A 14309-nucleotide genomic window follows, 5' to 3' on the forward strand; every position below is an offset into this window, starting at 1 on the left:
ATGGACCAGTCAGTTGTAGAAATTTAGGGGAGTTTAAGGTATTTTGTATAGTTAACAAACATTATTCTGTATACATTTTCAGGGATGCTCGGTGCTTGACAAAGTGTTAGGAGAAATAAAGTCATTACCAAAGCATTCTGCCGCACATGGGGACTTGCAGGCTCTGTTAGAGGTATGGATAGAATATAAATGTTACCTCAACAGAACAGTTTTGGCACTTTTTGTCTCTGCGAATGTTTAATATTTGAGCCGCGCCTTGAGAAAACCAACATAGTGGCTTTGCATCTGTGCAGATGCGCAGGCTGGTCTGGATCCATGCTGGTTGCAGACCCATTATGTTGATTTTCTTATGGCGCAGCTCATTTGTGAAATGTATTTGAATTTGTTTTCCTAAGTCAAATTCAGGAAATCTAGTCTTTAGAAATTAAAGGTGATATACATGTATTTTGTTGCCTTGTTCTGTTAGAAAGCAATGTTACCAAATTTGAATTTCTTGACAAGAACATTTAAGTTATTTATATACTGGATGTAAATGATTTAAGAAACAATAAATATGTCCCTACATTTATCAGTTAATAAAATATGGGCTTTCCGATTAGATCACGAGTGCATAGCACTCTTGTTGTGTCACGGAGAAGTGTCATAAACGTGAATGTAACTATTTAGCAAACTTTCTTATGAATTTGAACAAGTTTTAGCAAAATATTTAAGGAATATAAATTTACATATATTTTTTTCAAAACAAAAAAGCTGTTAGGGTCAGAACTGTAACCCTGAGAACAGATATTTCCTGGCCTAAGGAAGAACTTATCATCAGAAAATTAGTGTTTTATTTGTTTATTTCAGGTTTTGGTTGAACTGCTAGACTGTTTCACCCAATGTATCAAATATGCCCAAGGGGCAGGTAACTCTCATGAGCTGGCTTCAGTCCATTCTCTACCATACGGAGCTATTTATTTGCTGAAAGGAACATACACTCATTGTAAGGTAAGCAGGGATTCTCCTGATAGTGTTTATGTTATAGGAGCAGGTATCGTAGTCGCAACTTGATGGTGACGGTTGTCCTTAGGCTGATTATTCATATCAATTATTTCATTGTAGAAATAAGGGGTGGGTAGGGTAGCCGTCAATTTTAAATTTATGAATGCAAAGGGATGAAGCGTTTTACATACTCTCCTTTTCAATAATAGGTTGTATCTAATTATGTATTATAATACAAAGATCAACCATCGGGGTCAAGTTGCGTCCACTATATTTGCTCAATTGTAATGATCCACTTTATACTGTACATTGCAGTTTTAAAGTCGTCAAACAGCATCTCCAGTTTTGCTAGTTGGATTTTTAATTAATGGCAGACATGTGCTTAAGACCACTGTTAAAAGGGGTGCTTACTAAAAAGATACTGACTGAATGGCGAACAGTGCAGACCATGATCAGCCTGCACGGATGTGCAGGCTGATCTTGGTCTGCACTGGTCGCAAAGACAGAATCACAAGTCACTATTACTATAAAACCTGATTATAAAGGTGTAATGTTATTGCCCCATTTAACCAAAAATAGTGAGCATTTACCTGTGTTAAGAGACACCTGTCAACACAGACCACATTTTTAGCTCGACTATTCGAAGAATAAGTAGAGCTATCCTACTCACCACGGCGTCGGTGTCGGCGTCGGCGTCACACCTTGGTTAAGTTTTTCGTACCAGTCCACATTTTGACAAAGTCTTTTGAGATAAAGCTTTGAAACTTTCAACACTTGTTTACCATCATCATGGCCAGTTATAGGCAAGAGCACATAACTCCATCAAGGATTTTGGCTGAATTATGGCCCCTTTTGACTTAGAAATCATGGTTAAGTTTTTCGTACCAGTTCATATTTTGACAAAGTCTTTTAAGATAAAGCTTTGAAACCTTCAACACTTGTTTACCATCACCATGGCCAGTTATAGGCAAGAGTACATAACTCCATCAGGGATTTTGGCTGAATTATGGCCCTTTTCGACTTAGAAATCTTGGTTAAGTTTTTCGTACCAGTTCATATTTAGACAAAGTCTTTTGAGATAAAGCTTTGAAACTTTCAACACTTGTTTACCATCACCATATCCAGTTATAGGCAAGAGCACATAACTCCATCAAGGATTTTGGCTGAATTATGGCCCTTTTTGACTTAGAAATCTGGGTTAATATTTCGTACCAGTTCATATTTTGACAAAGTCTTTTGAGATAAAGCTTTGAAACTTTCAACACCTGTTAACCATCACCATGTCCAGTTATAGGCAAGAGTACATAACTCCATCAAGGATTTTGGCTGAATTATGGCCCCTTTTGACTTAGAAATCTTGGTTAAGTTTTTCGTACCAGTTCATATTTTTTGTAGTGTTTGACATATGGCTTTGAAACTTTTATCACTTGTTTTGTATAATAGTCTCTATCTGTAGGAAAGAGAACATATTAACTCTGTCATCTATTTTGGCTGAATTATGGCCCTTTTTGGACTTTGAAATTGGTTCTGTTTTCATACAAGTCCATGTTTTGTCAAAACTATTTGACATATGGCTTTAAAACTTTGAACACTTGCTTATCATTATGATTTACATCTGTAGGCAAGAGTACATAACTATTTTGACTGAATTATGGCCCTTTTTGGACTTTGAAGTTGGCTCATATATTGCCATTTAGTGCAAGACTTATCCAAATCAAAGTAATACAGGAACATTGTTTGTCTAATCTATTTATTTCTTTTGTCTGAATATCGGTGGAAATATTTTGACCCCATTCTTCAATCAATTCTTCGAATAGTCCAGCGCGCTGTCATCAGACGGTGGTCTTTTCAGTTATATGAACATGTTTGCCTGTCATCTAATACAAAACTTTTCCAGGTAACTAAATTGCATTGATGTGCAAACCAGTACTTACATTATGTTAAACCAGATTTAAAAATTAGCATCACCGAAATTGGGTCACGAGTTTGTTCATCAATGACATGTACTGAATTATTTTGACAATCTGATTTGACCTATCATGGTTCGATGCAACATTAAATCCAACAAAAAAAAAAAACACTAATATTTTTACTGGCTTAACTTGCGGGAAAAGAACTATTGCAGAAAATATTAACAAATACCAATATTTTGTATGTGTTTATTGCACAAATGTAAACCAAGCATTGTAAAACACATACAGAACAAATAAGCAAGAATGTACATAATAATAAAGAAATTTTTTTTATAACAGTGGGGTTGTTTTATTTTTGATTTGATCCTTTATGAAAATATTTCATGATCAAAAATATATTATAGTTCTAAGTGATTGATAAATAGTATATATAACATACAATATGTTTAATACTGTTAAATTTTTTTAATTTCGTGGGCATAAAACATCGTGGTTTTGACAGAATTGGCTATTTTGTAGCAACATGAATTTGTGGATTTCTTATTTTTGTTTTGAATCGAAATTATAGAATTTTCCTATCTGTCAGAATATAATTTTGTGGATTGATTCAACCCAGAAATGCATGAAAATAAGTCCACTATGAAGATGATGAACATTTAGTGATTTTGCTGTGTGTATTTTATGTATAAATTTGTGCAAAAAGTCACAAGTTATACAATTGGTGTAGTTAATGACGTACAGTTTTTGACCTGCAGTATTTATTGCAAAATAGTTTTATTCTTTTGGGTTAGTGACACAGGTTTTCTTGATATCACATACATTTTTAATAAATATGAAATAAGAAACCTGCAATGTTCAGTTTAAAATGTGTTGAAAATATATTGTTAGTGTTGCTCTATACCATATATCTATGGGAATGATGCATTTTGTGGAAGGAGTGCATTTTCAGCCCCAACCACCTTCATTGGTGGAGATAAAAAATAGCTGGAGGACCTTGAATTTTACAGCTTGAAGGCTAAACCACTCTCTGTGCTTACACACCTCAGACAGTTTGATACAGGACAAATGTAGCAACCCTGTTATGTTGTAATAATATAAATTATGTTGATTTATCATTCAGTATTCTTACATGGAGTTGTGTCCCTTGAACAATTTATAACAATTGTGAAGGAATGGCTTAATAAACTGTTTTTCTAAATGTAAGGGTTTGGCAGATTATGTATGTTGATGCTGTGATCACAGCTTTGTGGATGAAGATACTTTAGAGTCTAGATTGGTGTCGAAGCCTTAATTAAATGTTTGTAAAAATATTTGTTGAAAATACATTCATTTATGCACAACATATGTGTAGTGAAAACACAGCCAGGCACAGTTTATTATAATGATTTAGTGAAACAATAATTTTACCCTTGTTGTAACAACATAATCTAGAAACTATCACTCGCTGTTTCACCCAACAGTATTTGAATATTTTTGACCTTTGCCCATTTTAATAGGTCACCTGGACCAAAATCCATTATAATAATAGGGCCTAAAATAAATATTTTTTGTTTCCCCACCCCCTGTTGCCTACCAGAAAATTGCCACCAAATATACTTTTAACACAATATAAAAGCAGCGATTTTGATTTAGGATGTATGTTTTCAATTCTTAAAGAAACTATTACTTCAGTTTTGTTACTTTTGAATCAAACTGATGGTACAGATTACAGATGTATAATGGTTGGTTGTGCATTGCTGAACAAGTAGATAATGTTCGGTAGGCACAGATTGATTTTATAGATCACACATTATATTAAATGCAACTCTTATTGAAAATGTATTTAATTTAACAAAAAACAAATGTATAGAAATAAATAAAATAAATCCTGACCTAGCTACCCTGACTTTAATGGTATGGGTTGTAGGACTTGAAACACAGTAATTTAAAGGCTGGCCTAATATTTAAATACATGAAAGTTCAGACAGAATAGAAGTGTGTATGGTAATGTCAAAAATAACATGAGATCATGACTTGACATAATAACTTTGTTCCCCAAACTGTGCAACAATATACTATCTAGCAGTCTGTAGATTTTACTACTTGTGTCACTTAATACTGTTGTTACAGGAGCTTAAACTGATGTAACTCTTAAAACCTTTACGTTAGAAGTTATAAAGTACAACGGGTGAAGTCTCGACAACGGCATCTTCTGTGGAATTCCCTCGAGGGGTGGTGGCCCTTCCGGTCTGTAATTTCCATCGTCATCAAAATATAGAGGAACACCAGTCTTTGAAATGAAAAGCCCGCACAGAGATGTCATCTCCCCTCGGACACATTTGGAATTTGGTCGTGATGTCTGTGTCATCTGTTTCCTTCATTATATTTCTGAAATTTATAAATTGTATCATTAATGTATTGATACAGATGGGCGTGCACTGGCTTTATTGAAGAATATTCATTATTGTAGGAAATCTGTCTTTCAGGTAGTATCTTGTAATCACCACTGGTCATTTAAGAGGTTATGAACATAGGTGTAACAGGCCCCAACAATATAAAACAGTGTAAACCCACATCCTGCTAAATAACTATAATGAACTTGTCCATCTTCCAATTTTGCCTTTACTGTTAAAAGGGGTGCTTACAAAAAGGATACTGATACACAGATATGCAGGCTGATCTTGATCTGCACTGGCCACAAAGGCAGAATCAGTTGGTCCAGCAGAACAGTCTTGGAATGCATCCTTACCATTGATAAATTCAAAACTGAACTTAGAGGCCACCAATCAGGTGTTGAAATTTTGGGATAGGCCTGCAGACTTATAACCTTTGGGCTGCAGCCTGGGGTTTCAAATTAAGTTGTGGAAAGCAAATATACAGAGCATAAGTAATACTATCAGTATTACTGATTGGGAGGCACATTAGTAACTTGCAATGGAAATTTAATGGCAAATTGCCTAATTTGACTCTAATACAGGACTAATGACTTTTAGAATATCTGTCATTTAAGAAACTGGTTTAATGAATATATATTGGCTTACCCTTGTGCAAAGGTTTGTACCGTCCATGTAGAGGATATGTCCCTTACATCCGCCACCGTAACAGATCAGTTGGTAGTTATTCTGATGGGGACTGCACCAATGTATCACTTCAAAAAATGCTGAAATATTATCAAAATAAGGGAACTGCACAGGAAGAAATCTGAAACATATCAGAATATTAAGTGACTCTCATCCGAAGATGTCTTAAGTATAAACTGTAAAAGCCCTTTAGGCCACACCAAATTGATGTCTTGTTCTTCGGATTTTTTTCAAAAATATTGGGGCGAGTGAGCGAAAAAAAAAATTAAAATATTTTTTTTCAAATCATCATTTGTTGAAGCGAGCGAAGAGCAATGAAATAAAAAAAAAGAGTAAATAATCACTTGTGTCATATTAAACACCAGATCAAGTGTGTTTCTGTTCATAAACCGGAAAAAACAAATGTGTGTGAAGTAACATTCAGACAGCATTGTCTTTGAAGCATTGAATTTTTAATGTGTGATACATACAATAAAAGGTCAGAAATATATCAGCGCTATTATTATTCTTAACAATTTTCTCTACCTGTGACATTAGACCTCTTAACCCTTAAAGTGCTGGATAACATGTATCTATTACAAATGCAGATCACGCAGTACTCAACTGAACCTACTATCCGACAAACAGGTAATCAGTTTGGTGTGGCCTTACAGTATAACCACTGTTTACAGCACCTCACATGAGTGCATGTTATATAAATTATTGTTCATTAATCTCTCTTAAGCAACTACCTTTGTAAAACGTTTCCAGTCTTCCTTGAGAGATTGCACTGTAATTATGTTTCCCACCACACAGTGGTATGGGAGACATATTGATTTATTCCAGTCTGTGTGTGTGTGTGTGTGTGTGTGTGTCTGTCACAAAGCTTGTCCGCACTCTTAAGTCGAACATTATTCATCTGATCTTCACCAAACTTGAACAAAATGTGTTTGACCATAAGAGCTTGGCCGAGTTTGATAACTAGCCAAATCTGTCTAGGCACTTTTGAATTATGGCCCTTAAATTACTGATAGAGTCCACTCATCCAAGCCGTCTAATTGGGTCCATTCATTTAATCCATCTACAGAAACTAGACATTTTTCATAGGGGCAGGTGTGGGAGACATGTGCTTTTCTCTAAAGAATCTCTAGTTCTTATAGTGATGGGTATAAGTTTACATTTTGTGAAGCTTCGCTGTAACAGAATAAATCAGAATTTTGTCTGAAATTACCTTTTTCGGTGCATGAGCAATGATATTTATGCAAAAATAATCTAATTTATGTTTTAATAGTTCTTGAAATACATGATACAGATCAGCCAAGTTCTGTGGACGAAAATGATAACTTACTTGCTATGTTTGTGTACCCTCCATCAGTCCGTACTTCTCCGCTGTCTGTGACCCAAAGATATCTGTGAATATTGTCAGTGTTTGTGGCAAGAAATCGTAGGATAAATTTCTCCTCGTGTACATCGCCTTCATCTTCCTCGCGGGTGTAGGAACAGTACTGAACCGGTTCCTGGCTGTCCTGTTGCACTATTTCACCTTCTGCCGTCTCAGCCGGGCCCGTTGAATATATCTCCTGTTGGTTAAGAAATTTGAACATAATTTATACACTGGAAAAAAACTTCAAGTGTTCCACTCAATATTTTAGCAATATCTATTATATTACTAACATTGATTTGAAATAAATATACTCATCAATGTGGGTTCGAGCCTCACTCGGGGTGTTGAATTCTTCATGTGAGGAAGCCATCCAGCTGGCTCACGGAAGGTCGGTGGTTCTACCCAGGTGCCCGCTCGTCATGAAATAATGCACGGAGGGGCACCTGGGGTCTTCCTCCATCTTTAAAAGCTGGAAAGTCACCTTATGACCTATCATGACTTTGTGTGGGTGCGACGTTAAATCCAAAAAAAAAGAAGAAATAATTATACAGTTAAAACTCGGTTACATCTCAAATTCCAAGAGATCAGTGTTTTACTTTGAGATTTGTAACTGATATTGGACTTAAGGTGATATTTTGATCGTTTGTTTTTGGGACGGAACTTGGAAAATTTCATTGAGACTAAGCCAGAATTTTGGATTAGTGAGTTTGAGAGATTGAGATTCAAAGGTATTAATTTGCTGGTAACATAATCTATTAAAAGTTTGATTAAAATTGAATAATGCTGTAATATTATTTCCTCTTTAAAATACAATTTTCAACAGTGCTATTGCACTGCAAAACTCATGCAGTAAGAAATGTTCCTTTATCATTCCCCCTTGACATAGGATTGTATTATGGGAACACAAGCGGCGGCTGGTACGTGCGCGCAGGTGTCACAATGTTAATTGGATAAACTTTATTCTACAAAAAAATCCAAGCTGGATCACCAGCGCCTGTCTTGAGTTATGGTATTAGAATTACTCAAAAGTGTGAAAATTGACAGTGTCCACTCTATAACTTGAGCAGTTCTTATCCATTTTTCACCAAACTTAGTTGCAATGAAAATGGATAGTGTCAGCCCTTTAACTTTAAATTAACAGTTCTTATCCAAGTTCAGTAACCAACTAGATGGTCTTTTGTTGCTCTGTATTTGTGGCCCTTGAAATAGTCAATCTACTAGTCTTAACAATACTTCCTATAATTTACTATTTCTTACACTAAACAATGTGTGAAAAAAATTTGGTGCAGTTTGAGAATTGTAAAAACTTAACCCTTATCATGTTGGCATGATTGATTCTGTCTTTGCAACCAGAGTAGATAATTATCAGCCTGCACATCTGTGCAGTCTATTCAAGATCAGCACTGATGGCCATTTAGTCAATATCTTTTTTGTTAAGCACCCCTGGTAACAGTTCATGGTACATTCCAAATTGAAAGATGGACAAGTTCATTATAGAAATTCAGCAGGGTAAGGATTATTAAATGTAGAGAGGGAAACATACCTTGACATCCTCTATGAATAATGCTGTAATATTATTTCCTCTTTAAAATACAATTTTCAACAGTGCTATTGCACTGCAAAACTCATGCAGTAAGAAATGTTCCTTTATCATTCCCCCTTGACATAGGATTGTATTATGGGAACACAAGCGGCGGCTGGTATGTGCGCGCAGGTGTCACAATGTTAATTGGATAAACTTTATTCTACAAAAAAATCCAAGCTGGATCACCAGCGCCTGTCTTGAGTTATGGTATTAGAATTACTCAAAAGTGTGAAAATTGACAGTGTCCACTCTATAACTTGAGCAGTTCTTATCCATTTTTCACCAAACTTAGTTGCAATGAAAATGGATAGTGTCAGCCCTTTAACTTTAAATTAACAGTTCTTATCCAAGTTCAGTAACCAACTAGATGGTCTTTTGTTGCTCTGTATTTGTGGCCCTTGAAATAGTCAATCTACTAGTCTTAACAATACTTCCTATAATTTACTATTTCTTACACTAAACAATGTGTGAAAAAAATTTGGTGCAGTTTGAGAATTGTAAAAACTTAACCCTTATCATGTTGGCATGATTGATTCTGTCTTTGCAACCAGAGTAGATAATTATCAGCCTGCACATCTGTGCAGTCTATTCAAGATCAGCACTGATGGCCATTTAGTCAATATCTTTTTTGTTAAGCACCCCTGGTAACAGTTCATGGTACATTCCAAATTGAAAGATGGACAAGTTCATTATAGAAATTTAGCGGGGTAAGGATTATTAAATGTAGAGAGGGAAACATACCTTGACATCCTCTATAATTATATCTGTGGTGAACTCTGCAGAATGGATAAAATTCCAGGGATTGTAAATCTTAAACGTGTCATCCTCTTCGTCAGACATTTTTCTTTTGTTATACAAGTTACTTTGTTATAAAATAACTTACATGGTACAAGTCAACCTGAAATGTAAAAGGATGTTTTAAAATCATCGAAGTGTACAAATATACCTGTAATCTGATAAGTGATAAAATGAGTTGCACTTTTTAGCTCACCTGTCACATAGTGACAAGGTGAGCTTTTGTGATCACGCAGCGTCCGTCGTCCGTCCGTCCGTCCGTAAACTTTTGCTTGTGACCACTCTAGAGATCACATTTTTTGTGGGATTTTTATGAAAATTGGTCAGAATGTTTACCTTGATGATATCTAGGTCAAGTTCGAAACTGGGTCACGTGCCTTCAAAAACTAGGTCAGTAGGTCTAAAAATAGAAAAACCTTGTGACCTCTCTAGAGGCCATATATTTCACAAGATCTTCATGAAAATTGGTCAGAATGTTCACCTTGATGATATCTAGGTCAAGTTCGAAACTGGTCACGTGCGGTCAAAAACTAGGTCAGTAGGTCTAAAATAGAAAAACCTTGTGACCTCTCTAGAGGCCATATATTTTTAAAATTTCTTCATGAAAATTGGTCAGAACGTTCACCTTGATGATATCTAGGTCAAGTTCGAAACTGGTCACGTGCCGTCAAAAACTAGGTCAGTAGGTCAAATAATAGAAAAACCTTGTGACCTCTCTAAAGGCCATATTTTTCATGGGATCTGTATGAAAGTTCGTCTGAATGTTCATCTTGATGATATCTAGGTCAAGTTCGAAACTGGGTCACGTGCGGTCAAAAACAAGGTCAGTAGGTCTAAAAATAGAAAAACCTTGTGACCTCTCTAGAGGCCATATATTTCATGAGATCTTCATGAAAGTTAGTCAGAATGTTCACCTTGATGATATCTAGGTCAAGTTCGAAAGTGGGTCACGTGCCTTCAAAAACTAGGTCAGTAGGTCAAATAATAGAAAAACCTTGTGACCTCTCTAGAGGCCATATTTTTCATGGGATCTGTATGAAAGTTGGTCTGAATGTTCATTTTGATGATATCTAGGTCAAGTTTGAAAGTGGGTCACGTGCCATCAAAAACTAGGTCATTAGGTCAAATAATAGAAAAACCTTGTGACCTCTCTAAAGGCCATATTTTTCATGGGAACTGTATGAAAATTGGTCTGAATTTTCATCTTGATGATATCTAGGTCAAGTTCGAAACAGGGTCATGTGCAGTCAAAAACTAGGTCAGTAGGTCTAAAAATAGAAAAACCTTGTGACCTCTCTAGAGGCCATACTTGTGAATGGATCTCCATAAAAATTGGTCAGAATGTTCATCTTGATGATATCTAGGTCAAGTTCGAAAGTGGGTCACGTGGCTTCAAAAAGTAGGTCAGTAGGTCAAATAATGAAAAAACGTTGTGACCTCTCTAGAGGCCATACCCTTGAATGGATCTTCATGAAAATTGGTCAGAATGTTCACCTTGATGATATTTAGGTCAAGTTTGAAACTGGGTCTCGTGCCTTAAAAAACTAGGTCAGTAGGTCAAATAATAAAAAAACCTTGCGACCTCCCTAGAGGCCATATTTTTCATGGGATCTGTATGAAAGTTGGTCTGAATGTTTATCTTGATGATATCTAGGTCAAGTTTGAAACTGGGTCAACTGCTGTCAAAAACTAGGTCAGTAGGTCTAAAATTATTAAAATCTTCTGACCTCTCTAGAGGCCATATTTTTCAATGGATCTTCATGAAAATTGATCTGAATGTTCACCTTGATGATATCTAGGTCAGTTTCGAAACTGGGTCACGTGCGGTCAAAAACTAGGCCAGTAGGTATAAAAATAGAAAAACCTTGTGACCTCTCTAGAGGCCATATTTTTCATGAGATCTTCATGAAAATTAGTGAGAATGTTTACCTTGATAATATCTAGATAAAGTTCAAAACAGGGTCACGTACCTTCGAAAACTAGGTCAATAGGTCAAATAATAGAAAAACGTTGTGACCTCTCTAGAGGCCATATTTTTCAATGGATCTTCATGAAAATTGGTCAGAAAAAACAACGTCATACTCAAAACTGGGTCATGTGGGAAGAGGTGAGCGATTCAGGACCATCATGGTCCTCTTGTTTAGTTGTAGTATAAGAATAAAAGTGATAGTGAAATTTTTAATTTCACTGGCGTATATGGCAAGCCAATTGTCCAATAATTACGTGAGCCCTAGTTCATGGTCGAAAAACTAGGATTAACCATCGATAAACTAGGTTTTTCGAACGTAAAACTAGGTTTTTCGAATACTAACCTATATTTTCGAGCGAAAACATAGGATAACGCCGTGAACCATAGTTCACGCTTGTAAATGTAGGTTCACGATCACGGTCGAAAACAGGTTCATGTCATAAACTATGGTTTACGAGCATGAACCAGGGTTTACCAGCATAAACATAGGATAACGATCGTAAACATAGTATAACGACCGAAACTCATAGTTCAATCCAGAAACCTAGTTTATCAAACGTAAACCATGGTTTACGGCCGATATATTAGGATTATAGAATCAACAATGAATTTCGGGCGTGAACATGGGTTTACGGCCATGAACCTATGTTTACGACCGTGAACCATAGTTTACGGACCTGAACCTATATTTTCGAGCGTGAACCTATGTTTACAAACGTGAACTTGGGTTTACGAGCGTGAACTTAGGTTTACGTTCGATAAACCAGGTTTTTCAAACGTAAAACCAGGTTTTTCAAATACTAACCTATTTTTTCGAGCAAAAATTTAGGATAACGTCTTAAACCATAGTTCACGCTCATAAACGTAGGTTCACGTTCGTAAACCCAAGTTTACGGTCGCTAACATAGGATAACGACCGGAATTCATAGTTCAATCGAGAAACCTAGTTTATCGAACGTAAACCATGGTTTACGATTGATATACTAGGATTATGAAATCAACTATCAACGGTCGTGAACCTATATTTACGAGCGTGAACCTAGGTTTACAGCCGTGAACTACAGTTTACCTTCGTAAAACCGTGTTTATCGATTTGTAACAATATGCCAAGCCAATTGTCAAATAATTATGTGAACGCTAGTTCACGGTCGAAAAACTAGGATTTCCGAACATAAAACTAGGTTTTTCGAATACTAACCTATATTTTCGAGCGAAAACATAGGATAACGCTGTGAACCAAAGTTCATGCTCGTTAATGTAGGTTCACGATTGTAAACCCCAGTTCACGGTCGTAAACATAGGTTCGCGTTTGTAAACTATGGTTTACGTGCGTGAAGCGGGGTTTACGAGTGTAAACATAGGATAATGATCGTAAACATAGGATAACGACGGAAACTCATAGTTCAATCCAGAAACCTAGTTTATCAAACGTAAACCATGGTTTACTGTCGATATATTAGGATTATAGAATCAACAATGAATTTTGGGCGCGAACATGGGTTTACGGCCATGAACCTATGTTTACGGATGTGAACCTATGTTTACGACCGTGAACCATAGTTTACGGACCTGAACCTATATTTTCGAGTGTGAACCTATGTTTATGAACGTGAACTTAGGTTTACGAGCGTGAACTTAGGTTTACGTTCGACAAAACCAGGTTTTTTAAACGTAAAACCAGGTTTTTCAAATACTAACCTATTTTTTCGAGCGAAAACATAGGATAACGTCGTAAACCATAGTTCACGCTCGTAAACGTAGGTTCACATTCGTAAACCTAAGTTTACTTTCGTAAACATAGGATAACGACCGAAATTCATAGTTCAATCGAGAAACCTAGTTTATCGAACGTAAACTTGGTTCACGAGCGTAGACTATGGTTTACGCCCGGTATCTGATGTTTTCACTCGAAAATATAGGTTAGTATTTGAAAAACCTAGTTTCACGTTCGAAAAACCAAGTTCATCGATCGTTAATCCTACTTTTTCGACCGTGAACCGGGGTTCACGTAATTATTGGACAATTGGCTTGCCATAGGCGTAACCCTGCGGGTTTTCTTGTTAATTTTCATTGTACTGAGAAAATTTAGTCAATGATAAAGTATTGAAAGCTAAATAATAGAAATATCTAGCGTCGTTAAACCTTGATAATTTGTATGAAAACCTGATAAAGCTTATATACCACGGTGGATGAAGTTGTGGATGGGCCATGCGTTCATGTCCCCTTCAAATCTTATTATGAGTTTCATGGGACCTTGAAATTAAAAGCTAACTATTGTCATTTTTGGTTCATTTAACTGCGTTCCTAAACTTATAAAACATCCATATACTAAATATATTTTTAGGAGTCACTGGAGTCTGGGGCTGGTTGAGTCCATACTGACAAAATAAGACCACTTACTATAATAGAGAGACCCCATTTCTGATTAAGTAAAAGCAATTTTGCACATACAATACTGTATCTGGAGCATACTGTGAAATCATTAATATTTGTGGGGGACTAATTTTCGTGGATTTCGTGTTTGAGTTAATCCACGAAATTTATTCCCAACGAACAAGTAAAACTCCCATTCATTTTATGTTCAAAAGTTGATATCCACGAATTCATATCCCCACGAAATTGCCGTTTTCACCAAAACCACGAA

General features: G+C 36.0%; 3 protein-coding genes across 5 annotated transcripts in view; 1 reads left to right on the forward strand and 2 right to left on the reverse strand.

The window, feature by feature from the left end:
- The window catches only part of LOC128549107 (uncharacterized), a 463895-nt gene that overhangs the window by 325614 nt on the left and 123972 nt on the right, over window positions 1-14309 (reverse strand). The window lies entirely within an intron of this gene.
- The window catches only part of LOC123555994 (uncharacterized), a 273928-nt gene that overhangs the window by 187126 nt on the left and 72493 nt on the right, over window positions 1-14309 (reverse strand). The gene's annotated exons all lie outside the window — the stretch shown is intronic.
- Window positions 1-14309, forward strand: part of LOC123524644 (uncharacterized protein C1orf112 homolog) — a 90866-nt gene that overhangs the window by 18787 nt on the left and 57770 nt on the right. For all 3 annotated transcript variants that reach the window (XM_053525369.1, XM_053525370.1, XM_053525368.1), the window contains exons 5-6: window positions 83-172; window positions 847-987. In XM_053525369.1, coding sequence (XP_053381344.1) covers window positions 83-172; window positions 847-987 — 231 coding nt within the window. The remainder of the gene's footprint in view (window positions 1-82; window positions 173-846; window positions 988-14309) is intronic.

Source organism: Mercenaria mercenaria, chromosome 15 (assembly GCF_021730395.1).
Source record: "Mercenaria mercenaria strain notata chromosome 15, MADL_Memer_1, whole genome shotgun sequence".
NCBI classification, from domain to species: Eukaryota; Metazoa; Mollusca; class Bivalvia; order Venerida; family Veneridae; genus Mercenaria; species Mercenaria mercenaria.